At 37.2% G+C, this 26958-nt stretch overlaps 1 protein-coding gene across 1 annotated transcript in view; it reads right to left on the bottom strand.

Moving 5' to 3' along the window:
- The window catches only part of m1ap (meiosis 1 associated protein), a gene marked incomplete at its 3' end in the record, with an annotated part of 62166 nt that extends 36571 nt beyond the window's left edge, over window positions 1-25595 (bottom strand). Inside the window, exons 1-4 of the mRNA XM_081389467.1 lie at window positions 25507-25595; window positions 23818-24076; window positions 23492-23674; window positions 21742-21925 (exon numbers count right to left, since the gene is read on the bottom strand). Of these exons, the coding sequence (XP_081245593.1) occupies window positions 21742-21925; window positions 23492-23674; window positions 23818-24069 (619 nt within the window). The 5' untranslated portion in view covers window positions 24070-24076; window positions 25507-25595. The remainder of the gene's footprint in view (window positions 1-21741; window positions 21926-23491; window positions 23675-23817; window positions 24077-25506) is intronic.
- Between the last annotated feature and the right edge of the window lie 1363 nt (window positions 25596-26958).

The raw sequence follows: 26958 nt of genomic DNA, 5'->3' as shown, positions 1-26958 counted from the left end.
TTTGACTACAAATGATTTACAGACATGCTTGTAGTAAGTTTCATATGAAATGTCCTTCTGATGTTTTGGCATGTGGGCAGAGGACACAGATTCTACATGACTTAAGAGAAGAGACAGAAAAAGACTCCTACTGATGAGTCACAGTTAATCTGTCATGGATGAATGGGAATTTATGGATATTCTTTGTTCTGCACATTCGCTGAAGGCAAAATATGTTTTTGACATCATCCTCCTTACCACATTCTGTTTCCTTATATTGCAGGCTTAAGTTAGTGCACCATCCTTCATGCTCACACTTAAGATCTTGTTTTTCTGTGTCTGACATCTTCCTTTCTATTGTGCACCTTATTGTTTTTCAGCCCTACATCTACATCCTACACTTTAATCCCCCTTTTTTCCTCCAGTTCCCCTTTTTCCAGTTTCATCTACTCTCCTTCGTCTCCACTGCCTCCATTGTTTCTTTCTCACCTTATAAGCGTTTCTGCTATATGGATTTTGACCTCTAATAATCTCATTTGTCTCACCTATTAATCCCGCATGAACATTTACAGTATTCAAAGCGGCTTATAGTGCATTCACACAAAATACTGTATGTGTATTCTCTGTGAATCAAACCCTTGACCTTGGCTTTTGAGCTCTAAGAACAGAGGAACATATTCAGGTTTGCAAACTGAATAATACATGAATTAACTAGTCGTCGGTAACCTGGGCTTATCCACTTTATTTTTAATTTAAGAGCAGGTGCAGCCATTTGTAACTTGAATGTGCAATGCTTCCAGTGTCATCTGATTCCAGTTATTTCAGCTATACAAAAACAGTCCATTATGCTGCTTGATATTGCAAACTGGTATTTGTTATTTTCATTTATCATATTCATAAACACACAGTATTTTTTAGTGCAAACAGTTTTACCATATACTGCACTTTGTTTTTCATCTAGTCATTTAGCTACAGTGCCTAATGAATCAGAAGTCTCGCATATTCACAGAAAATAGCTTTCAAAATAAGGTAGATAAGGAAAGGCTCAGATTGAGAAACAATGGACCAATAGATGAAGCAAAATGCAGCGGATTCAAACAAGCAAATCAGACCTTACAAAGAACTTGTTTCTACAACATGAAACTAACCACTAATGAAGTCAGATGAGGATATCTCTAAGAAGTATATCTGAGACCAGCCCTGACTGAGCAATGAAAACAACATTGAATCCCTATGGATTGAGGAAATTATATTTGATTGATGAAACAACATGGATAAAGTGTTTACATGGCCTCTAAAAGATTACAAGGCTGTCTTCATTACTCTGCACTGATGGCAAGTTCTGTCAGGATTCTGTGTGCATGTGTGCGTTAGAGAAAATGTGTATGGGAGAGACTGTTTCACCTAATATAACTTAAGCCACTCGTATTTAGATTCAAAAGTGACACCAAACACTCCACAGACACAAAAGTGATGACAATCAAAAAGCCATTCTTTTTTAAATCTCCTCATTCTTTGTGCAAGGTTGCTCAGAATGACAGGGCCTGATAGCTCCTAAAAGGGCCATTAGGGAGGGTCTTTGTCTTTCTCAGGTGTGAAAACCATACATATTAATGATGTGATCACGCCTCCTCGCATAAAGCTTTCCTACACAAAACACGTCTTACAATTTTTAAATCAATATATTGTCTTATCTGAATGAGCAGTCAGGATGATTTTCACATAGTTTTGGAGCAAATATTCTAGGCTACGTGATACAATTTTCAAAAGTCTTATGAAGAAATAATCAGTATGGGTTTCATGACCGTATTTCAGTGACAATTTTTTTTTGTATTTTCACAAACCACGCATTAATGTCATTATCTCAAAACTGCTAACTTTTACATACATGCTGCTGACATACTATTGTAGCAGAGTTTGTGCTGAATACAGTGTAATCAGACTTCAGCCATGAGAACACCTCCAGGGCCAGAAAACCCCTCAGACCCCAGAGGGTTAAGGGGAATTTCACTTTCACTGTTCTGTGCTGGTGGAATGATTTTCCCTAAGTCACTTGCTGTCGATCATAATCGATCATAACTCCAGTAAACTATGGAGTGCCGCAAGGATCTGTGTTAGGCCCTCTATTATTCTCAATATATATGTTGCCACTTGGAAACATTATAAGGAAACATGGAATTAGTTTCCATTGTTATGCTGATGATACTCAAATATATATTTCATCACGGCCGAATGAAAACGCTGAATTATCTAAACTGACAGAGTGTGTTAAAGATATAAAAGATTGGATGACGCGTAATTTTCTTTTATTAAATCCAGACAAGACAGAGGTACTACTTATTGGTTAAAAAAACCACCCACAAAACCTCTCACAATACAACTTTAACATAGTAGGATGTCCTGTTACTTTATCCTCTACAGTAAAAGACCTGGGTGTTATATTAGATTGCAACCTGTCTTTTGAAAATCATATTTCATATGTTACAAAAACAGCATTCTTCCACCTTAGAAACATTGCTAAGCTACGTAATATGCTATCAGTTTCTGATGCAGAAAAGTTAGTTCATGCATTCATGACCTCGAGACTAGATTACTGTAATGCTTTATTAGCTGGTTGTCCTGCATCCTCAATAAACAAGCTACAGTTAGTCCAAAATGCAGCCGCTAGAGTTCTTACTAGATCAAGAAAATATGATCATATAACACAGATTTTAATATCACTACATTGGTTACCTATAAAGTCCCGTATTAACTACTGCCACTGTTGCCTTTGGCTTGCTCAGTTGGGGATATTTTGGGGATATTTAATTTAAATTTTATCAATCAATAAATTCCATTAGAAACAAACCTTGTTGTATTATTTTAATTGAATACTGTGAAGCTGCTTTGATACAATCTGTATTGTGAAAAGCGCTATACAAATACACTTGACTTGACTTGACTTGCAATTTCAAGAAACGATACAGATTTTTCCTACTTATTTTTTCTAAGAGGATCTTTTGAATCCTAATGGACCTCTCAAGTTACTGCCTCTTTAGGATGAATCGCTTTGTTGTATTGCTTATTTGCAGTCACTTTGGATAAAAGTATCTCCTAAATGAATAAATTTAAGTGTAAGAAAAGAGATTATGAATTGCTAGTTTATGAATATTTCGCTGCGGCGTGATGAATGAGTTAGCATAATTGAAAATGTACAAGATGAAACTGAAAATGAGAAAATGTGCAATGGCAACAGATGGTTGGTGCACACACAGAGAGCTAAGCCTTTCAGCACAATTCACAAATAAATAAAAAAAGATTAATTCTGTCTGTTGTCGAGGCCAGTCCAGCCACATGGGGCTAATCTACAGACCTATTTTGCTGTGAGCTTCCTAACAACTGGCAATATATCCCAAAATTCCACACACTCACACCCACTCACACTTTATCTTACCAAACAACAGCCTGAGTGACATTAACATAAGTCCTGCTTTTCACATCAGCATGTTACCCTAATCACGCCATGCAATTACCATGGCAACACTACAGACCCAAAGGAGGGGTGAGTTGGAGAAAGAGAGATGGGCATGGGTGGTACGGCAGGACCCTTCTGCTCCCATGACTCTCCCAAACCACATCGCTAAATCTGTCACTTCTGAAATGAATAAAAACAGGGTTGCAGACTGAGAGGGGGAGAAAAAGAGGCATGGAATATATGAGAAAAAGAGTAGTTGAGATGAAGAAGTTTAGGGGGAGATAGAGACAGACACCGAGACAGTCTAGACATGTTGTATCTTCTAGCTAGCTAGTGGTGAAACCATGACTTCAACAAAGTGAAAGACATTGTCTTTTCCATATGTAAAAGAAATATAAAATCTTATTTTTTGGACTAGGTTTGCACAGTAAATGGTTTAATACCGGAACTGAACACATTTTTGTACCTGATGACAGTTCAGCATTTAGACAGTATGACATGCAACAAGCCAAGTAAGTGATAGAAATGCCAGAAAACATAAACAATATCTTGCCTTCAACTCACTGAAAATATGGCATTACTTTGAGTAAATATACACAGAAACTCCACATGATGTTTCAAAGAAACAGTTCATCTAAAAAATGTTCACCCACAATATCTTGTTTGGAAGTTGAAGCAGCCTATATGTTTAATGGTAAGGTTTTATGCAGGGTTGTTAATAAAATTTTCAGTTTCATGTCAACAGAACTCTAAGGCGGTTTATTTGTTGCCTACAATAACAGTTAAAGTACTAGAGCTTAGTAACATACTGAAGCCAAAATTTTGGTATCAATCAAACCATACTTACAAACGAGAAATCCTGCAATGCTGCACTGAACCTATTTTAACCTAGTGAAGTGGAGTTGATAACATATGCTTGATAATAATATATAATAATCATGCATTTTCTGTTTATATCTAGAGAATATACCACAGAAATAAATGCCTACCTGGCCTGCTAAAGATTAAAATGGCAGCTGGGAAAAAGACCATCACAAAATATTTGCACAAGAAAAAACTGAGCATGTGTGCACAGTCCACTGCACCACAGCTCTCAAAGACCAGCTTTGAGGTGATGTAACAGAAAATGCATTTCTAAGACTCCCTGATCTATTTTGTTCCATTTTAAAATTGGAAAAAGATAAAGCAATACACTAGCCATACTGAAGCATATTTGTTATGCATTAAAGATGCATTCCACTTTTTGCAGATTATTCACTTAAACTGCTGTACCATAAAATCAGAGGTCAAGTATCCAGTGGCTCCAACAGTCTCAGAGTGTGTTCATTGAATATACATAAACTTTAATGTTATGGTAATGTAGTCACTGGAGAGAGCAATTGAAATCTCTTCAGCTCAAGAGTTTAACCACATACTGCAAAAAGACTCCAGATTGTGGTTACGAGAGCATTCGTCATGATAACAGCAACAATAGCTACAGTTCTCCAGCACAGGCCAGGGTATAAAAAAAAAAAAAACAGGGTTGATTTACTCAGGGGTGATGAACTGAGATTTATATGCAGCATCTGTCATGGGAAAAATGCAAGTATTGTTATCCAAACTTCCAGAGTAATCTTCTCTTCCAAGTCCTTTGGCATGGCCCACCCTAATTTCTAGGTAATGTCAACACTACGCTCGTCAAAATATTTAATGGGGTCTTAAAGGGTTAGTTCACCCAAAAATGCCATTTACTCACCCTTATTTTGTTCCTAACTTTTTTGTTGCTGTTGTTGTTCTTCTGTTGAGCTAAAAAGAAGATATTTTGAAAAATGTTGGTAATCAAAAAGTTGACGGTAGCCACTGACTTCCATAGTGGGGAAAAAAATAGTATGGAAGTCAGTGGCTACCGTCAACTGTCTGGTTTCCTAGATTCTTCAAAATATCTTCTTTTGTGTTTAGCGGAAGAAAGAAACCCATACAGGTTTGGAACAACATAAGGGTAAGTAAATGATCACAGAATTTTCATTTTTGAGTGAACTATCCCTTTAAGGAGTGCATGCATTACAAGTAATATATGCATATGGTAAGTTTTACCTAAAAAAATAATAATACACAATGATGCTTTACTATAAGTATGGTTATTATGGTTTCCTACTTTATGTGTTAGCCTGGTGATGAGAGGTAGCTGTTTTTTTTTCCAATCAAAAGAAAAGGGTTTTCGTATGAATTTTACACAGGAGTGGCCTCCATTTAGCCACTGAGATTTATTTGATGGAGTGCTGCACAGATGGTTTTTCATCCCACAAATTTTTCCATCTATATATTGGAAATTAAAAATACTGTCATCATTTATTCGCCCTGATGTTATTCCAAACCCGTAAAGACATGCTGGGCAGAATGTTCATGATATTCTTGTCCATGCAGTGAGAGTGAATTGAGAAAGGAACTGCTCTCATTTTGATATTCCTTTAACCATAATTCAATATGGAAATGGTGCAGAGGAGTTTAGGCTTGTAACTTAAATAATTACAAAGTTTGAACACAAAAATTAAACATGACAAACAACCATGAACCTGAGAGGTTATTCTGTCACAATAAAGAAAAACAGCCTAAAACAGACAAAAATATATAAGACAAAATTAATATATGCTTGTCTGAAACAAAGATGTTTATGTGTCACCTCCAAAGCGTCTCAGTGTCTAATATATTTCTGAATTCGCGAACTTGTTCTCATTCCCTGGTTCCTCATATAATGAGCTGTGTGGTTTTACTATGTAGGCTAGTGCATTATGTAGGTTTTACTATGTAGGCTAGTGAGAGATTTTAAAAAAGATGGCTCTAGATTCATCATCATCTGAACATTTTGAATAAAGAACTTGAAAACTGATAAGCACTTAACCCCAGAGGTCGGCAGTATCCCTGTCGATACTAGCTCGCTTTTTTTCTTATCAGTGCAATATATATAAGTGTTATACATCATTCGATCCTGTTAAGTGTCTATTTTTTTGTGTATACTCACAATTAAAACAAAGTGTTGTGCTTTTTGCCAAATAAAGAAAAACAAACATGATGCAAGTTCTGCCTTCTCTCTGTCAGTGAAGTCCATTCTGAAACGCGTCCGAAAATGAACTGTAACTCAGCGAATACTTGTCATACAGGAACGAGTGATATATCTTTATAAAGCGTGGCTTCTCTTCTTTAAAATGAAGTAATTTATATAAAAAACAAATATTCTCTGTTTATTTAATCTATATGAAAAGAGAAAAATGTCAGTCGTTCTCATCTCAGCTCAATATAGCTCATTAAGTGCTAATGTGATCACGCCCACGGGGAGCGCGCGCTATTCAAACGCAAATGATCTGTGACGATCCATGCAAACGTGTCAATGCCCACATTAGCTTGATAAAACACATCACGTTTAATCAGACTCATGCACTTTACGTTGTCTCGCTTCACTGTGAGGAATAATCCTGGGAAATTTACCTCAGAAGTGCTGGTTTAGTTTCACTTTGAGGAGCAACAGATCCAGCTGAGGACTGTGAATAGTAAGTTCTTTATTCTTAAGTGCTTTGTTCTAATCGCCATATGCAATAGTGTCTGTAAACCGCAAAAAGACTGTTTAAATATGAATCGCGTGTCTGTGTGTTAATGAATGAACGACACAGCTGTAGTAAACAACAGCGCGCATCTGTGCCGTTCATTCACACTCCCACTTACATTAGTAAACATGATATTTTTACATAAACACATCTACTAGTTTAGCTTTTACCAAACTATACTGCTATACTGAAATCGACTGAAATATGTTGAAATAAAATGTATTTGTATAAGCAACGTATTAAACTGCAAATTGACATGTGCACATGCTAATATATCATAAAAACAATGTTACAGACGAAATATGAATGTTTAGACAAGATTTTGTTGATTAGTTTAAAATAGATTATAAAGTTTTTACTGTAAAAAAGACTACTGTCACATCAAATAAGCTTTTGTTCACCAATTTCTGCTCATATGTTAAATATATAGTATGTGATGTTTTGTCAAAAATAAAGGTATACTGAATTATCAACTAAAATGTTATTATAGTGTTTTTTCCAATATTCAAACTAATGAATCCTTTACTTTGAAATACGTATGATAAAATGCATAATTTTTAAAAAGAAAGATTACACTTGAAATATTGTTAAAATTGTAATTGTTGTTGATTTACATGTGAAAACTTTTTAATAAAACAGCAAAAAAATATTATTTTACTAAATATTAATATTATATTTACTAGGTAGATGTAAGCAACATCTTAATAGGTCAATATAAGTCTTCTCATTAAATTATTTATTATTGTTTTTTTATTAGTGACACGTTTGGGGAGAGGATATATTCCAAAACTTTCTGAAAATACAGTATGAGAATTAACTGCATAGTTACTAGAAATGTTTACCTTGGACATTATACAATTTGCAAGCATACAAAATAAGTCCTCACATTCTTTCTTGTGGTACCCAGTGACACACCTGAATGAAAGGCTCATTATGCAGCTCATTATTAGGTTATTGTCTTCTCAGGTGTGAATCAGAACATTATTCATGATAATTCACGCCCCAACGCATATTGCCTTTCTAAACAGAAAGTGTCTTACAAAATTTAAATCAATGTATTGTTTTATGTGAATGATTAGGCAGGATGATTTTCAGATCATTTTGAAGCAAAAACTCTAGGCGACAACATCCATTAGTCAAAAGTCTTGTGGACACATATTTAGCATGTGTTTTGTGTCTTTTTTTCAGAAACTTTAATTTTTAGTTTTTTCAATAACCATGCATAAACATTATTCTCAGTCTCAAAAATACAAATATGTACGTATACATGTTGCTCACATATTATGGTAGCCCTGTTTGTGCTAAATAGAGTGTAATTACACCTTTGCCATTAATATGTTTATAAGCAACTGAAAAAAGCACAAATGTCAGGGCATGTCAAAACATCTCAAGGACCCCAAAAACACCTTAGACCCAGAGGGTAAAAAAAAAAATTATATTTCAAAACCATGTATTCTTAGTTACCATGAAATCAAAATTGACTTCTTATTTTTTTAATGGAATGTTGCCGTGTTTATTATAAATTATTCATTGGAATGTTGCCGTGTTTATTATAAATTATTTATTAGAGAACTGCACGTCATTATTATTTTTATTTTATTTTATGTGCCCTCGTTATCTTTAAATGTAGTTCCAAGCGTAGATTCGGGAGGAGCCTAAACATTCAGTCCTGTCAATCATCATTACGAGCATATATACAGTAAACAGCACTCACTGTGTCGCCCCAGCAACAATTCTTCCGGCATCTCTCTATTTCTCTTATTCTTCCTCTGCGCAGAACTGTTATGGGGGGTTTAACTCGGATCTCAAGCCGAACCTTGGGTTCGAGCCTCCTTCGTGGACAGCAAGCCAAGTTTGGGTTACACTTTATTTTAAGGTGTCATTGTTACAGTGTAATTATATATTTAAGTACTGAGTAAAAATAATTAACTACATGTACTTAATATAGGGCTAGGGTAGGATTAGGGTTTGGTTGAGGGTTATTTGCATGTAATTATGCATAATGTAGGCTACTGTTATTACTATGGTAAGTACATGTAACATATGTAACAAGGACACTGTTAAATAAAGTGTTACCCAAGTTTGTTTACCATTAACTATTAAGACTAAATGGACAGGCGAACTGAATAAAAAACATTGACTTCCCCTCCCCCTCACAATGACATCTCTGTCTTGATAACACTATCGCAAAAAACTAGGCAGTAATCCCTCCCCTCCATCAACCTGTCACTCACATGAGACACAGAAATTAGCAAACGACAATGATCCAACGATCCAATCAATTCCCGATGGACAAAATCAAGTCACATCCTACATTTTTTCTTGTTCGGGAAGTCATGTTTACTTTGATGTCATAAATTCACAATAGGGAAGAAAAGATGATCGCAAGTGTTCACACTGATAGCGATTAAACAGGACCAAAAATCTATTTGAGTTCAAATGCCCCTTTCCTGTCAACATTGAAAAAAATGGCAAATCAATTTAATTTCAAGCAATCAAATCAATTCCAATAAATTAAATGGTCTGAATAAGTTCACTTTATACAGAACATGACCAAGATACAAACAGGCACAATCTCAGCCAACTGTACAGTATCTTTCTCACACACACACACACACAAACACAGTCTTATTTCCTTCCGCAGGCATACAGTGTCAAAATGTTAATTCTGAGTTCCTCCTCACACTTGAGTTTGTCCGTTGATAGTTAAAAACAGGATGTCAGACAGGGAGGGACACTAGACCTCAATGTCGGTCTAGCTTCTCACACCTAAGTTTGTGGGGCAGCTATATCAAAACAGAGTCAGTGTTTCAGCATATGTGTGTGTATGGCTGAACTGACATAAGGTTCTTATCCCATTAGCTGCTCTCAATCAATAATAAAGCTGGTATGGACTTGATCCAGCAAAACACAATGGACTCCATGACCTCAAACTTCCCTTTACTAGACATATCTGTCAGACTACAACAGCCCAGTCAGATTAGTGAACCGTCTGTACATGAAATTAACATGCATGCCAGAACATTTTGTGAATGATTTACTGTCTTGTGTTGTGTCTTTTAATACCATTATCTTTTGATACTATTACCTCTTTGATACTATGTATTTTATTATACAGGGTGGGCCATTTATATAGATACACCGTAATAACATGGGAATGGTTGGTGATATTAAAGTCCTGTTTGTGGCACATTAGTATATGTGAGGGGGCAAACTCCTCAAGATGGGTGGTGACCATGGTGGCCATTTAGAAGTCGGCCATCTTGGATACAACTTTTGTTTTTTCAAAAGGAAGAGGGCCATGTGACACATCAAACTTATTGGTAATGTCAAAAGAAAAACAATGGTGTGCTTGGTTTCAACGCAACTTTATTCGTTCATGAGTTATTTACAAGTTTCTGACCACTTATAAAATGTGTTCAATGTGCTGCCCATTGTGTTGGATTGTCAATGCAACCCTGTTCTCCCACTCTTCACACACTGAATGGCCCCCAAGGTCTCCCGATCTGACCCCCTTAGACTTTTATCTTTGGGGTCATCTGAAGGCAATTGTCTATGGTGTGAAGATACGAGATGTGCAGCACCTTAAACTACGGATACTGGATGCCTGTGCTGGCATTTCTCCTGCGGTGTTGCTATCAGTGTGTGAAGAGTGGGAGAACAGGGTTGCATTGACAATCCAACACAATGGGCAGCACATTGAACACATTTTATAAGTGGTCAGAAACTTGTAAATAACTCATGAACGAATAAAGTTACGTTGAAACCAAGCACACCATTGTTTTTCTTGTGACATTACCAATAAGTTTGATGTGTCACATGGCCCTCTTCCTATTGAAAAAACAAAAGTTGTATCCAAGATGGCCGACTTCTAAATGGCCACCATGGTCACCACCCATCTTGAGGAGTTTGCCCCCTCACATATACTAATGTGCCACAAACAGGACTTTAATATCACCAACCATTCCCATGTTATTACGGTGTATCCATATAAATGGCCCACCCTGTAGAACCAACGGTCAATGTAACCTCACCTATACCATGTTTGGTCTCTACAAATTGGTGCTTTGAAGATCGGAATGATTGTGTACATGATATGCCGATAGCTGCGCAACATATTAGTATTACAAGAATCTTTCTTAGTTTCGTCATCAGAACCCAATCTAGCTGCACATGCAAATGAGCACGCTTAGAACAAAGATTCATAAATCAACCACAGAGGAATTTTCCCGCTTGGAAATTCCACCCTTCTCATTGGTCAAGCAAACCCAGAGAGGTGGGGCCTTTCTCAGGCTTTATTAGAGACAAATTCACAGTAACCCTCCTCTCTACTGCTGCTTCTTCGTGTTGATGTCTGTGGGGACCCCCCACAAGGCTGTGACCACCGCCTGCTATGCTTTCACTCTCCCAAAGGAGTCAGACTGTATTTTCTTCAATCCAACTCAGAAGAAAACTGCAACCTTACCATCATTGAATGGGCAACGATCAACTCTCTTGGCCTTCTCGGTACGTTCAGGGTGCCGTGCTGTCCAGCGTGGCATCAACAGGCCCCAGGGCAGCAGGCCTCGACTCACAACCAGCCATGTGCTCACTCAGGAGAGAGAGGACTCTCTCAACCACAACAGCATCAAGGACAACCTCAGGAGTTCAGCGTCTTCATTCAATGCAGAAGAAGTCCATCGCAACTCCCATCATTTGCCCTGCGTGCTCTCTTCGGCCCAGGGTCGGCAGGCCACAATCTGCCCTCCAGCCATGAGAACAGCGTTGAAATAACCATGCAAGTTCATCATATCTTCTCCATCCAGCGGAGAAGAAAACAATTGCAACTTGTACAGTAACATTTTACACTCACGGACCCATCAACGACTTCAATTTTCAACCGCTTCAAGAATTGTGTCCACTGCACAGACCATGCAAGTATCAATTTAATGAGGTGCTCTGAAAATGATAAGCTGATGGTTCTTTTCATAGTTAAATTGATCTTTTCCATAGTTCCATTTCCTGCTTCCGGTTCTATCACTCACCATTTTACCTATGCATGTATGTATGTATGTATGTATGTTTGTTTAGTTTAGTTATGTTTGTGATTTAGTTAATAAAACTTGTGCACAATATGTATTTGGTTCTGATTCTCTGCTTGCAACAAAGTCTATTTTACGATCTTGATCTTGTTACAGGCTATAAGCGCCGTACATGCTAAGACATAATTATTTTTTCGGTGGCCATGAAAGATACGCTTTTCTTAGAATAAATGAATAATCAAAAGAGTTCGTTGGACGAACTGATTAATTGATTGTTATATTAATTTAGCTATATTTATGAGTTATTATTAATATTTCCCCTTTGAGCTAACTCATTACATGGGATAGAATGAGTGCACTCTATAAATGTCCACTATGGTTTCAGACACCACAACAAATGGCAGCCCCTTCAAATAATGCCCTATTTAAGGGTATGGGGGCAATTTCGGATTTAGCCCCACTTTCCTGCAGAGTTTAGCTCCAACCCTAATCAAACACACCTGAAAAGGCTAATTAAGGTCTTCAGGATTACTAGTAACAAAGCCACTTTAAGACAAGCCTCCAAGGTTAGCAAAAAAAAAAAAAAAAAAGCGTAAAGCTACATAGTGCACAGGGAAGGAGACCAGAGGCCGTTTTTTTAAATGGATGTCAATGAAGGAGAGGCTTCACTACACAGCTGATCATTTAATGAATTGACAGTCTATCAGCTATTCTTCAGCTGAATTAATCATAACTAACATTCCTTTTTCTTGCAGGATTAACATTTATATGCTTTTGAAAACTAAATGTCCCCAACAATTAGTTAGTGTGTGTTGAAATAACGGATGCAGATGGACAAGACTAGATGTCTGTCTAAATATATAACATCATGACTTGAGTAACAAGCTGAAGTAATCAAGAAATCCATATTTGCTTTAACCTAGTAACAGAGAAGGGTTTGCTGAATTACAAATATGAATAACCAATCACATTAGAAAAAAATGATGCAATAAATAATGTGACCTTTGCCATGCACCATGTTGTACTCTTTTTGTTGTGGGGATTCTCTGTGATTGACATGAGGTCCTCCTTGCCGTGATTAATGCATTACAAATGCATTTCATTGTTTGTTTGCTGCTCCACAGCAGGTTAGTGGAACACTAGAGACCTTATTCTCAAGTGATAGTGTTCATAGGGTGCAATACGTCGTCCGACTCAGCTGATGTTGATTAGGAGATGCGCTAGAGCAGGGGTCAGCAACTTATGGCACATTTGCCAACACTGGCATGCTGAGGGTTAATCGCTGGCACTTGAGAAAAAAATTAGAGAGATGTATGTATTTCATTCAGATAAAGTACCTCGTACCTGCATACAGATCTACATTTTGAGGTAATCATTCCTCATAGTAACACTAGGGATGTCCCGATACCACTTTTTGCAGAACGAGTCCGATACCGATACCGATACTTTCATTTTTGGTACTCGCCGATACCGATACCATAACCGATCCCTGAATTTTCACTGCATTTGTAATTTTTAAATGTATTAGTAGTTAAAACAAAAGAATATAAATCATACTAGTTGGCTTAATTTGTTCATCAAATATATATTTCTTTCAGTTATTTTCATGCTTAATTAAGCCTGCTAAAATGCATTGTATGAGCTTCTGTTACTGTCACTGTTCATTCTATTGCTCTATCATATTTTATCTTTCATTTAATAGACACAGCACATATTTAGAGCTGCTTCAGCAGGGCTCAGTGCTGAGGATCGGGTCAGCGGTTCAAATGGTTGTCAAAACTAGTGAAATATCAATTATTTAATCCAATTTTGATACTACAAAAACCACCAGCCTAATTAATGTGAATTTAAAACAAGTAAGCAGTCAGTAACAAAATAAGAACAAACAATCGAATTACAAATAGGACAAACAAATACAATAGAACAAAGAAAGAATACAAATGAAATAAACAGTGTTTAGAGTTTTTCGGGTTGATCTAACAGGTACAGAAATTTGAATAAAGTAATCAAATGTGAAAAAAAGCATATTCATTACTGTATAAATTATATATAGATAGATATTTTTGTAAAGTTGAAAAGGGTAGCCTATTTAGTCAAGAGCAGTGAGTATTTCTTTGTCCCTTGTTTGATTAACTTTAAAACACAGAAGCAGGTTTATCAAACTGCTGCCCCTTTAGGCCATCCTTAAAAATATTTTGGTTTGCAGTAACAGCAAAAAAAAAGAAAAAAAGGGTCGGTAGGTAGGTCTTTATTTTTTTATATATATAAAAAATAATATAAAAAAGTATACTTTTTTAATAATAAAAAAAAATCGGGGTCGGGGGGGTCTTGAGAGAACATTTTTCACCGATGTCTAGGGGCTGTTTACACCAGGCCACTTTGCGTTTTCTCAGATCGGATTGCAATCTGATTGATCAAAACGATTCAATTATTTACACCTGGTTACATAGATGTGTGTTGTTGTTTTTTTGCGGATATAACCGATCTTCAATTCCCGCTATATGCAGATTTAATGCAGTGCACCGAAAGCAACAGTTATTATTTTATTGGTCAACAGCTAAAATTTCTGAATCAAAGCCCGCAATAAGAGAAAGCGGAAACAGCCCTGGTAAGATCATTTCGTTTCTTTACATTTAATAAAGATGATCGTGTGTTAAGCGTCTGCGACTTACTTTCACTTTGATTTGCGATAGCACGTTGATGCTTAGCTTCTCATCTGCGGCGATGCGTGTTGCAGTAGCGTCGTCATTACTGACTAAAACATGACATGTAGCCTATATAACACGCTTTCACATGTTTATTTTTTAATAAACCATATTCAACAACATAAAAATGAAATAATCTTTAGAGTAAAGCCGCAGCCATCATTACCAAGCGCGAACCATTGACAGTGAATGAAACGGAGCGATCTTAGCCTGCAGGCCGTAGTGTGACATGCGTAAACCTGGTGTAAACATAATGACGCGCCACAAGTTTTTATTTAAAAGAAAGAACGTAGCTTATGTTTGTATGTATGTCTAAGCAATTTATATTCACAATACTTAATAACTAATATTATTTTATTGCATTTGTATTAGTTGTTTGAAGAGTTAAAAAAAAAATTGGTCGGTCTTAACGCAAGTTTACAACCGGCAAGTCGGTCGGACTAAAAGGGGAAATAAATAAATAATTGGGTCGGTACTAAATTGACAGGGTCGGTCGGGTTACGGCAAACAAGAATATTTTTAAGGATGGCCTTAAGACCGAACGCACGGACCGCATTTGAACATGGCTACGTTCATTTGAGATATAACCGACTTTGTTTACTATAGGATACTCGCCAAGATGGGCATTATTACATAATTTTGTGTGTATTCGTCCGTACAAGCGCAAGACGTGAAAGACAATTTAATTCAGTATTGGCGCGCTGAGACGCTGGTTTGCGGGGCGCACGCTTTGGATGTTTGCGTTCATGGAACTTCTTGACCTGCACACGTCCTGTAATAATGTAGGTAACCATTCGTTATAATTAAATCAGGTAACAGTTCATGTTTTACTTTACTTACATATACGATTTAGTTTTCATCCAAATAACGTGCTGAGTGAACGATCAGCAATCAAGAGCATTCAACAAAAGTGCGCTTGCTCGCTCTCTCTCTCTCTTGTCAGTTAACGTTAATAACTTTTGATGCTTTTGTGCTTAAAGGCCTTAAAGGCCTTAATTGCTTGAACCCCGATAAGCTACATGCCTCGTTTTATTTTCTTTGCCATTGACATCCGACTGAACAAACTTTCCACTGATGTCTTTTTAAAAGGATGTGCTCGCAAAATGTACGTGGTATCGGTGCATGGTATCGGCAAATTTTTATGAGTACGAGTACGAGTATATGAGGACAGTATCGGCCCAATCCCCGATGCCAGTATCGGTATTGGGCCATCCCTAAGTAACACAGCTTGTTATATTAAAGGTGCAGTTGAACATCTGGGAAAATGCTAACTTTAGCCTGATAGCACTAAAAGCGTACGTCCCGTCCCTACAAATCACTGTCCAAAGCCACACCTCCTGAAAGAATGAATGAGCACAGCCCAGAAGACCAGAGACAACGTTACTGCAGTACATCATGTGTCATTCACCGGTGAGAAAACTTTATAGTACAGTTAGTAACAGTACTACAATACCAAACCGTAAACAAAAACGGAATTAGATGCAGCAAGTTTTTGGTTTGCTTAGCTAGCAAAACTTATAAGCAAAACAGTAAGCAAAACTTACTTAAAGACCGACAGGGAACACATGCTATAGGACCGTTCGGACCGAACGCAACGATTGAACGAACATTATATGGTCCTACGCCTTCCACAGATGACATTTATTTATAAAAATACATTTGGACCGCTTAACAGAGTGATTGCTGTCAGGATATGAGGAGACTTTCAACCAGCATAATAAAAAATGTTTCTGCAGAGAATCACCTACTGCACCTTTAAGGTAGGAGTTACACATACAATTAAAGTGTAAGAATAAAACTGCGCAAATCAATAAAAGCGCGCAGCTCTGACAAACCATTAGAGCAACCACTGAGCATCACAAGCACACAAGTTACTGACTGACAGCTTACAGCTTGTTCCGCTGTACATAGTCAATGCCAGTGGCGGCTGGCGAAAAATATCTTAGGTAGGGCTGTGCCATATTCAAGGGTAACTCTTGCCAAAATTTAACCTAGGCTCTTTTTGTTAATCTACCCGAGTCAAACTTTTGTGTAAAAGTATAATTAGAATGGAAACGCCACTTTTAAGATTGACCGTATTTTCGTTTTAGTGGGAGTGCATGGGGCACTTCTATGATAGCATCAAAATCGCTATTTTTAAAACAATAAGAAGGCTCGACACAACATAAAACTGTGCTCGGAGTATCACCAGGGGCTCTACACATGAACTCGAGCATTGACATTGACACTGAATTTTTTATAGGGTAACTAAACCCTAAAACAACTTTTTTTAGTAAATGATCTGTAAGACTGGGGCTTTATTAGTGCTGTTCATTGATTCGAGTAAATGTTTTGACATTTGGGCATAAAGTGTTTTAATTCTACAATATATGGTGTAAAAACGCCTGAGTGCTGCCCTCCTCAAGTTGAACGGTGGCTACTACAGTTGAATTTTCCTATTTGAAGTTGTTTCCCCGCATGCCATCGGCTCACTACCCACGCTCCTGACACGAACTCACCACGCCCTTCGCTAGCATCGTCGGCATCGGGAGTTAAGACCGCAGTTTGAGCCAGCGCCTCGAATTGATAAGGCTCTGGCCTTGTGTTCTCAGACAATTCAGAGCTGTCAATCAATCCGTCAGGTGCACGCCCCCCGCTCAGCCCCGCCCTTAGTTCTTCCCCTCTTTCTTCACTGGGCTCTGCCCACTTTTCCTGCATTTTTCAAATATTGCCAGTGGGTGGAGTTAAGCTCTGACCAGGGGTTGAGTTACACTTTAAATAAACCTTGACTAAAAGTAGTATACAGGCATCTAGTGGTTACACCATAGATACATGTTTTTCTTTCTTTTCTCTCACCAGATGGCGGTAATCTGCCTTCAAAAATTAGATTTCAAAGGCCTAGTCTCTAAATTAATCTGAAATACTGCATTATTTGAAAAACAATAAAAAAAAACTAGATTTTTATTATTATTATTATTTCAATGGGAAAAACGGACCATAATTAATGCATAAATATTAATTAGTCCCATCAAATTCTCTCAAAATACATTTCGTTTTCAGGTGTCTTTTGACCGCAAACACCACAAGTGTGGTCCTAAATTGTGATTCCTAAATTAGGAGCACCAGAATAATATACTAAAAAAGAATATACTATGCAAACAATGTTTATACAGGGCTCGACATTAAGCCTTGTCATGTGCTTAACTGTGTTACTTTTATTTGGTGTAAATATAATTTACTCTGAAGCAATTTTCTTATCAGTGTTTTGTCAGCTTTTACATATTAAAATCTTCATATTTGTGATATTTACACTGAGGGGATTCCCCTTAACCTTCTTAAATGTATGCTTCATCTTTCAAATTCTTAAATTTGATCAATAAATTCAATTAGAAACATACACTATAGGGCTGTTACCAATAATTTTAGAAAATGCAAAAAAATGTCAGGAAAAAAAACTTTTAAACATGAAACTAAACCGCCAGTAGTTGGTGGCAAGTGACCGTCTTAATGAGCGAGTCATTCATTCAAACGGCTGATTCATTCAAGAATGAGGCAGTTGTTTATGAATGGGTCATTGAATTTTTGCCAATTTGTTCAAAACACTGAATCATGCAGTAATGAAATACGGCTGAGGGTTGCTGTGAGATGCGCTATGGTTCTGAATTTGCGGTGATCTTTGTTTGAACTATTTTCAGAACTATTTTCGCTTCTGAAATAGAACAAAAACAGTCAATATTGCAACTAAAATATAAGTGAGAAAATTTGAAACTAAAGAAAATGCCTAAAGAGGTTTACTCTTTTAAAGAAATAAAGAGCACTCCACCCTTACAACACACTCAAGGCACTTAGGTAAGCATTCAGCTTAGAGAAAAGGAAAACTGATATATTTAAACTAAACAGGCCTTCTGAATTCCAAAGCTGCCACACACCAACTAGAATTTAAATGAACAATCTTACATTCCTCACTATGCCTCACTATGACAGTCTATAAATTATTGTGTTAAGTATGTGCCACTAGGGGTGTGCCATATCGTACCGTCCACGATAATACTGGTATATTTTTTTTACATGATAAAAAAGTGTCATATCGCGATATCAATGATATATAGTGACGCAATGACGTATGGCGCATTTACATTCCCTAGTGCGCACAACAACAACACCTGTCTGAGAGTAAGAGCAGCTTGTCAGCCTCCGATGATGATTTAGTACATAAAAAGTACTAAGAAGTAAAAAGTAAAATTATATTGCAATGCATATAATGTGTGCTGGTCAACTAGTCTAAAATTAAGAAACCCCTAGAAAACAGTAAATAAAACAACAACATAGGAACATTGTGTGTACATTTAAGATAGGCTACTTAATTTATTATTCCAATATCCAAATATGATACTAAATTCCACAGAAAAAAGGGCTTCCATTTGTGACGTGCTGTCTTTGCATTTGAACATTGCACATTTTAAACAGGACACGCATTAGCTGAATAAATGTTAGCCAATACAAACATATATATATAGAAAACAGTTGACAATGAATAGACAGTCCAATAATAGCAAAACAAATCACTTATTCTAAAATGAATATCAAGTATAAGTTAGACGAATCCAACATATAATGAGGGCTGTGTTAACAGTAAAACACCCGTCATTTAAAAATGCTTTCTAACACTTAGACAGAAAAAAACACAAGCAAGAACAAAATTTTAACATAGCCCGTAAATTTTCATTTTACAATTATCCTCTCTCTCTGTGTGCTCTGTGTTTGTGAGAGAGAGCTTGCGCATCACTGATACAACGGTACTTTTTAATTCATAAGTAACTAACGCGCTAGTTTTCATACAAAATAAATATGTAACATAATTAGGTACTTTAGTTATTATTAACACAATAACGTAACATGCAGGCTACGTTTCTCAACACTGAGAATGAATAAATAAACGCATGTTTCTCCAGATGCGAGCTTATCAGTAATCCACAAATCACATTCACAATCACTAAGCCATAGCAATTTAAAATTTATTAAGATTTATTGTTCAGCATAACTTGAGCATTTTATAATTTGCATGGCTGAATGATGTCTTTCTCTTATCTGAGTGACCATGAATAACAGGAGTATTTTAAGATAATCCATGCGATCACTCCCGTGTGATCATCGAATCCAGAGGATTAAGTTAACTCAATACAATATTTCAACTTTCCACATCCACCCAAGGCCGTTTACCTTCAGGAGTCAGAAGTACCGTGACTACTGTACTAGTGTCCTCACTTATGAAATCAGTCAGGCGGCGGGCCGCGGGAGTGGAAGGGGGATCGAGCGGGATTCTTTATTGGTGTCGATTTTCAGTCTCTTTTTAATGATAGGCCTTACGCATCTGTCAATCATCCCCGCTTGCTATTTGATGAATGAACCCAGCGCTATGATTGGTCAAACTCTTCTTCTTTTGCTGTTGCTTGATTTGAGGACTGCGCATGCACAGAGGTATCACCAGGTTTTTGCGTAGTTTAGAGTGACAAATCTTACCAGCTTTGAGGTCAAAATGCGTATCCGCTATGCAAAATGCGTATCCGCTATGCAAAATGCATACAGGTTGGCAGGTCTGGATACTAGCACAGGGCTCGAATTTCGGCGCAGGTATTGCACATCATTTTTATAATTTATGCCACTTATAATAATCACACTTATAATGCGGGAAATTCCCCCAACAAATTTCACAAACAGCTTGAGTGTTCAGCGGTGCTGCGTCTTCTCTCTCTCTCAAAATGGGTTAAACAAGGCCAGCGTCAAGCATTGCAGGCGTCGATACTACACTCGTGTTTAGGAGTCGGGACATGACGGAATTGTCAATTGCACAATCAGGCCAGCATTGCATCGTAACTAAAGTTTATAATTTTCACGTCTTATCAGTTTAAACATTCAAACGATTTTTAAACGTTTAAAAGTATCCAGTAGGCTACTCGCGCGCTCTCTGAGAGATGGTTTTCTCTGCATGCACACATACAGTAAAGCCGCCTCACAAACAGCTCGCGAGTAACAAAAGTTATTTTTCGCGGATTATATCGCTTTATCGATTTTGCTACTTTTTTCAATTTATTTCAAATACTGAAATCAAGATTCCTTGTGTTGTGTAAACTCTTCACAACAAAATGACCCCATTGTAAAAACGCAGTGAGCAAACATTTAGGTGAGATAAATGTAATAAGAACATTTTCTGAAAAAAAAATATATATATATTGTCATAAATACCATTATCGCAAATATTCTTGAAATATCGTGATATAATTTTGAGGCTATATTGCCCACCCCATGTGCCACCCAGATTTTAGAAGTCATTAAATTAAACCAATACATTATAAAGTACTATTTGAAAAAACTAAATGTAAATGAGATTGCAGATAAGGACAATCGTTCTTTAAAACCAACTGGTCAACAAGTCATTCAGGCAACTCACTTACTAGTCGATTTACTTTAAAGAAGAAGAGGAGAAAGAGAGATTCCTTAATTTTAAGCAAAGATATAATTTCATGTTGTTTATAAATGTGCAGACATAAACTTGCCCTATCGTCCCCTATATTTGGATCATCTTACCCGGCCCTCCCTTGATTTCTAAATTACTACCTATCAGATCACACAGAGACTTGAATGTTTGGCACTGTTTTTTGAATTGATGTCTGGTTTGCTCTTTCACCCTGGGAATCTCATTTTACACAGTCTGTGGTATGAAATCCTGAGACTGTCGACTGCAAAACCTTAATTAAAGTAATTATGCAGAAAACAAGAGAGGGCTCAGAGATTTGGCAGAAACGTGCACACAGTACAAAGCATCACCCAAAACCCCTTTTAAATTGAGATTTTTTTCTTAATACTGAAAGTATTAAAAATGTCTGTTTGCCTGTTGACCTCTTTGTTAATCCAATGGTTGGCAGATGTTGTAGAACATAATGACCATATTTGATGAGTATAAAGGCCAATGCTCACCTACTTTCTCACTGACTAAGAATATGTTATGACTAAATATGTCCTCCTACCTTCCTGGTAATCTTCTGAAGATGGTGTCTCAAGGCTACAGGCTAGAGATCTGTCTGAGAGACTCTGCTGTAATGTGATGTGGACCACCAGAAGCCTGCGCAGACTCATCAGATCAGAGTTTTTCAGACCCTGCTCCAGCTGTTTGAGGACTAGCTGTCCTGACTGACAGGTTAATACAGTCACCTAGAAAAATGTCAATTCTTCAGTTAGAATGCAGTTGATAAGCCAAAACTCCTAAACTCAGCTAAGCAGGCATGTCTGTTTGTAATAACTCACTTTATCAACCCAATTTTTGGTAAATGGATTCAAGATTTAAATAGCCACCAGAAAGCAATTTTGAGAAAATATGCTAAATTTGTTTCTCTGTGAATCGCAAGTCATGCCAAATTTCTGCTGACATTTCCAAACAATACTCACACAGTGTACCCAAAAGGCTACAAAGCCAATGGCCCTGTTTTTGCGATTGCACGGATGAAAGCTGATTGTGGCCATTAGCTGTCTCTCTTGTTGATACACATTCCAACTCAGAATGTGAGGGAAATAACTCTCACAAACTACACAGCACAAAAACATCTTCTCTGAGGTTTAATTGTGTGTAGAATATGAGACCATATAACATATTTAAGGATACAAATAAATCAGTCATCAAAGCTGTGCCCTGTGCCAAACAGCTTGTACAAATCATTGCTCCATGATCTGTTGCATATTTGAACAGAGAGAGTCACAAAGAGAGTGCTACAATCGCATACATCAAAGCTACTGTCATTTCTCACATCTTATGATAGACATCTCTGGCATAATTACAATAGCTCTGTTGTGTCACCGCAAAGTGAGACCAAATCCATATACACCATATAATCCCATTTAGGGCACAAAAAATATTCTGTATAATCTGATTAAATGCACTTGTCCTCTGCTGTGCTTCCTGTGGTGGGGCATTAGTGCTGGGTTTTAATGGAGCCTGCTGAGAGGAGAGTGGCTGCTGAGGGCCATGTGGTCTGTGTCAGTGCGCCAACATCTTCATTCAAGGCTAATAGTAGAGGGTAAATGAGCTTTGGATTCATTGGTCGGAAATCTGAATGTGAATGCCTGTGCTTTGAAGAGGCCCAATACAGACGAGACAATTTCTTTACTTGTTATGTGAGGTTTAAACAAAGCAGCGGGGTGAATTACTCTAAAATGAAGCCAGGAAGCAGATGCATAGATCGAAGGGCAGTGAATGTTGACTTCAAAGATAAGTAACCAGGGCAGCAAGACTGATTACTTTATAGGAGATCAAAAGAACCCATTATTGTGACATTATTTTGAGGACAACCGAGCACATTTCACCCCCCAATTTTCATTAGTGTCTGTCATGCATTAGGTATTGTAATTTTTTAATGGTTTTCATTACATGAAATATGTAATGGGCCCTATGAAATATGTATTATATTTGTGTATTAAATAAATTTGCAATAATTGTTTTTTTACTTACATTTTTCATAGTTACATTACAGTGCTAAAAACTAGGAGATAACAATAGCTTAACTATCCTTAAAATCTCTCTTACAATGCAAAAAAATTAGGGGTCCTATTTGTAGACTTTATTATCTTTATAAATGTCTTTTTATCTACTGATTTTTGGGTTAAATGTGTCCAAATTGACCTCTTCATGAGATTCCCCCATATTTAATAAGAAATAAAAAATGTTGCTTTCCTTACAGATACACAATTGAAAGCAATTTAAGTTTTAGAGGTGGAAGTTCTCACCTCCACACAGTTGCTATTGACGTCCCCATGAGCTGTATGGCACATGTATTGTTTAAACTGCTGCAGGCTGTCCAGCACTGCCTGTTTAAGGAGTGCCCCTCGTTGCCGAACACAGCCCTCCTGAGGCAGAGAACGCAGCTCCTCTACACAGGACAGCAGACGTGTCAAATTTCCCTTAACTTGCTGGTGAAGAGAATGAGATGAAGGAATGAACAGGTTGGAAACCATTAGAAGACAGATACTTTTATTTGTCTATTTAACACATAGTGCCTAGTGTGTTGCACCTAGTCAAACATGGATACAAATACACACATACTCGTCCTCACCACAAAGGGTAGAAGGCACTCCAGCTGTACACTGATGGCAAACACGCTAAGCAGTGGCACACGAACAGGTCCTGCCAGACTACTGGCCAGAAAAAAGAAATCTTCCAGGGCCTGACACAGAACAGTGCATGTCTCTGACCACCAGGGCGGCGATGCATCTACGATCAACACACGAGAAGGCTGTCTGGTAAAGGATGATGAACTGCATGCTTGGAGGATGGAGGAAGAGCAGGATCTGTTTCTGGCACTCATGGTTCTCCTACACAGGAACATGAATATGGATGTAATTATACTGAACTGAAATCAAATCTGGAAATATCACAAAAAAAAAATAAAAAATAGGCATTTATTATTCATTCACTGATTGCCTAATTTACAAGTTTTCCATGTCAATTGTCAGTGATGAGCAGTGTATGTGGGTGTTTTGCTTTTGCTTTTTTTGGGTGATTAATCTTTCCCCACATGCATGGGTAGAAACCCAGGTAAGAGCAGACTAACTTTGTTCATCAAAACCAAGACCCACTTCCACTTGTAACACCTGAGATCTAAAAATGTAATCCTTCATTAAAGGGATACTTCACCCAAAAATCTAAATGTTGTCATCATTTGCTCACTTTCAGTCTCATGTTGTTCCAAACCTGTATGAGTTTCTTTCTTCCGTTGAACACAAAATAATATATTTTGAAGAATGTATAACCGGACAGTTGACGGTAGCTATTGATTTTCGTAGCATTTTCTTTTTTGCTCAACCGAAGAAAGAAACTCATACAGGTTTGGAACATATTAGGGTGAGGAAATAACAAATTGTCATTTTTGAGTAAACTATCCCTTTAATTCCTCAGTGTGGGAAAAAAGTGACTGATACCTCGAATACAAAGTCACATTTCATGATGGAACACAAAATAAATACTTCAACAGAACAAAATGTCCCGTAATGTCACCGCAATAACTTAAGAGGGAACATTAGGCTTAATCACATTCAATATGAACAAAAATGTTCTTCTGAGAAAAGAAGAAAGACTGTGAAAAAAGAGTCTCCTTATAAGTTCTTTTTCCAAAGCAGTAAAACACAAAGAGTGATATTGTTAACCATAGCAGGGCAGATGGGGCAAATTGGTTAAATAAGGCGGCAGCTCTCTGCAATCTAAGGACTCATCAATGCTATCCCACTTGACAAGAGAGTTCTTTGAGCGCACTAATGCTGAGCCTCGGGCCTTTCCCGCCGCTTAAGCACGACACAGGCGACAAAAGGCACTTTGTCTGCTCTAAAAACAGCTCCACAGACTCACTGCCCTGAGATGAGCAGCAGATAGTGCTGGTGAGAAAGCTGACGAAAGAGCAAAGCAGGTGTTACTTCAGTATTCATGTACAGTTCACTACAAGTAACGTTACTGGCAAGATTCGGTGATACGGGCACTCTCGCGCTCTCTTTCGGTCGGCTTCGTTTCAATAGGGCTTCGTTTGTTAAGCACTGTGAAGAAACAAATATCTATTTTTAATTTAAATATATGTATATTTATTCATTTTCAAGGGCTGTATGTTACAAATATTTACCTGTCCTCACTAATGTGACCTAACTTAACAGTTAAGTTAGTTACTGGAGACTCCAAAATAAAGGCCTCGTTATTATTCTGATTCAAAAACTGATTAAATTGTCTACAGGTAACGTTAACGTAACTTTATATTTACCCTCCACTCGTTTCAGACCGCAGAATAACTAAACGACGAACGACACGATATAATCCATTTCCACCGTTGGCTTTGTTGCTGAAGCTTGAATCCCCAAATAGTTCTTTTGAGTCGGATCTTGTAAATGAATGATTCAAATATAGGTGTGATTAAATCGGTCCTAGCGGTTCTCAAGTGAATCGTAAATTTGAACCGGTTCATTCATATCAAGAACTAAACTCATGCCATGCGCCTCTCTGGAGTAATATAATATAATATAATATAATATAATATAATATAATATAATATAATATAATATAATATAATATAACATAATATAATATAATATAATTAATATAATAGTTTTTATTCCCTTCCTATTTAAATTTACGGACACTTTTAAAATTCTCATCGCTACTCCCCAGGTGCAGTTTCACAACTTCCATGTAAAGGGGTAAGTCAAATTATGAAATCTAATCTGTGCTGTTTCCTGCATGAATAAAATCAGTGATTTGCACAAGGGTGGATGCAGACTCACTTACTGAAGCCTTAAGAGGCTTTAGCTGAAGGCTGTGTTGTGAAATCAGTACTGACACATGAAGACACATCACCTCTTCGTTATAGGCAGGAATCAGCGTGAAACTCCCACATCTGTTCATTGGAGATAAGGGAAAGCAGGCAGAGGCTTCAATCCCAGTAGTGACGTTGTTGCCGAAATTGGCAAAACGGAAATCCAAGCTTTGGAATGCTTGGGGACATTTCATCTCAAAACAGAGTGTCTACAAGTTAAGAAGGAAATGGGAACGCAAGCCATTTAAACATGGAGTTTGTTGAGATGTTTTGCATTCTGGGACTTACTTTGCCACTGTAACATGTGAGCAATTACCAGAAACAATTTAACATCTCACTAAGCATTCCAGACGCCTCTCTTTAAATCCCACCAGAGCCGAACTCAGGTTCCCATGGCTTTAACCAATGCTATTTTTTTTCATACAAGCACATATCTCACTTCTTCAGATGATCATCCTCTAGGGCCAAAAGTGTTTCCAGAGAACTCAAACAATACTCACCTCAACCTGATGATTGCAAAGTCTGAACCTGTTTACAACACAACAAAATAAAAGTTTCACCCATGTTTTTTTGTGTTATTTCCAGTGTTAATTTCTTATGTAAAACCATTAATATTACGGAACAGGGGATTAAAACATCAAAAAAATTCCAGAATTGGCCCAATATGCTATTACTCCTTTTTTTTTAATGCAAATTAAAAATGTAATTGTTATATTGAGTGGGGGGTGATTTTGTCCACACTGTCAATCGTTTTTAAATATGCACAAGAAGTATGTTTCATGGTAAAAGTGAAAGTGTTTAAGTAAAAGTTGCAAGCAAGTAGTTATTTGGATAGGTTTCCTTAATTTTAATACCTCCTTACTTAGTAAGTGCACATAGTGCCCCTGAAAATGTCATGGAAGC

This window comes from Scardinius erythrophthalmus (genome assembly GCF_964197995.2).
Source record: "Scardinius erythrophthalmus genome assembly, chromosome: 2".
Taxonomy (NCBI): domain Eukaryota; kingdom Metazoa; phylum Chordata; class Actinopteri; order Cypriniformes; family Leuciscidae; genus Scardinius; species Scardinius erythrophthalmus.
The sequence above is the reverse complement of the archived record's forward strand: the minus strand, read 5'-3'. Positions and strand labels throughout refer to the sequence as shown.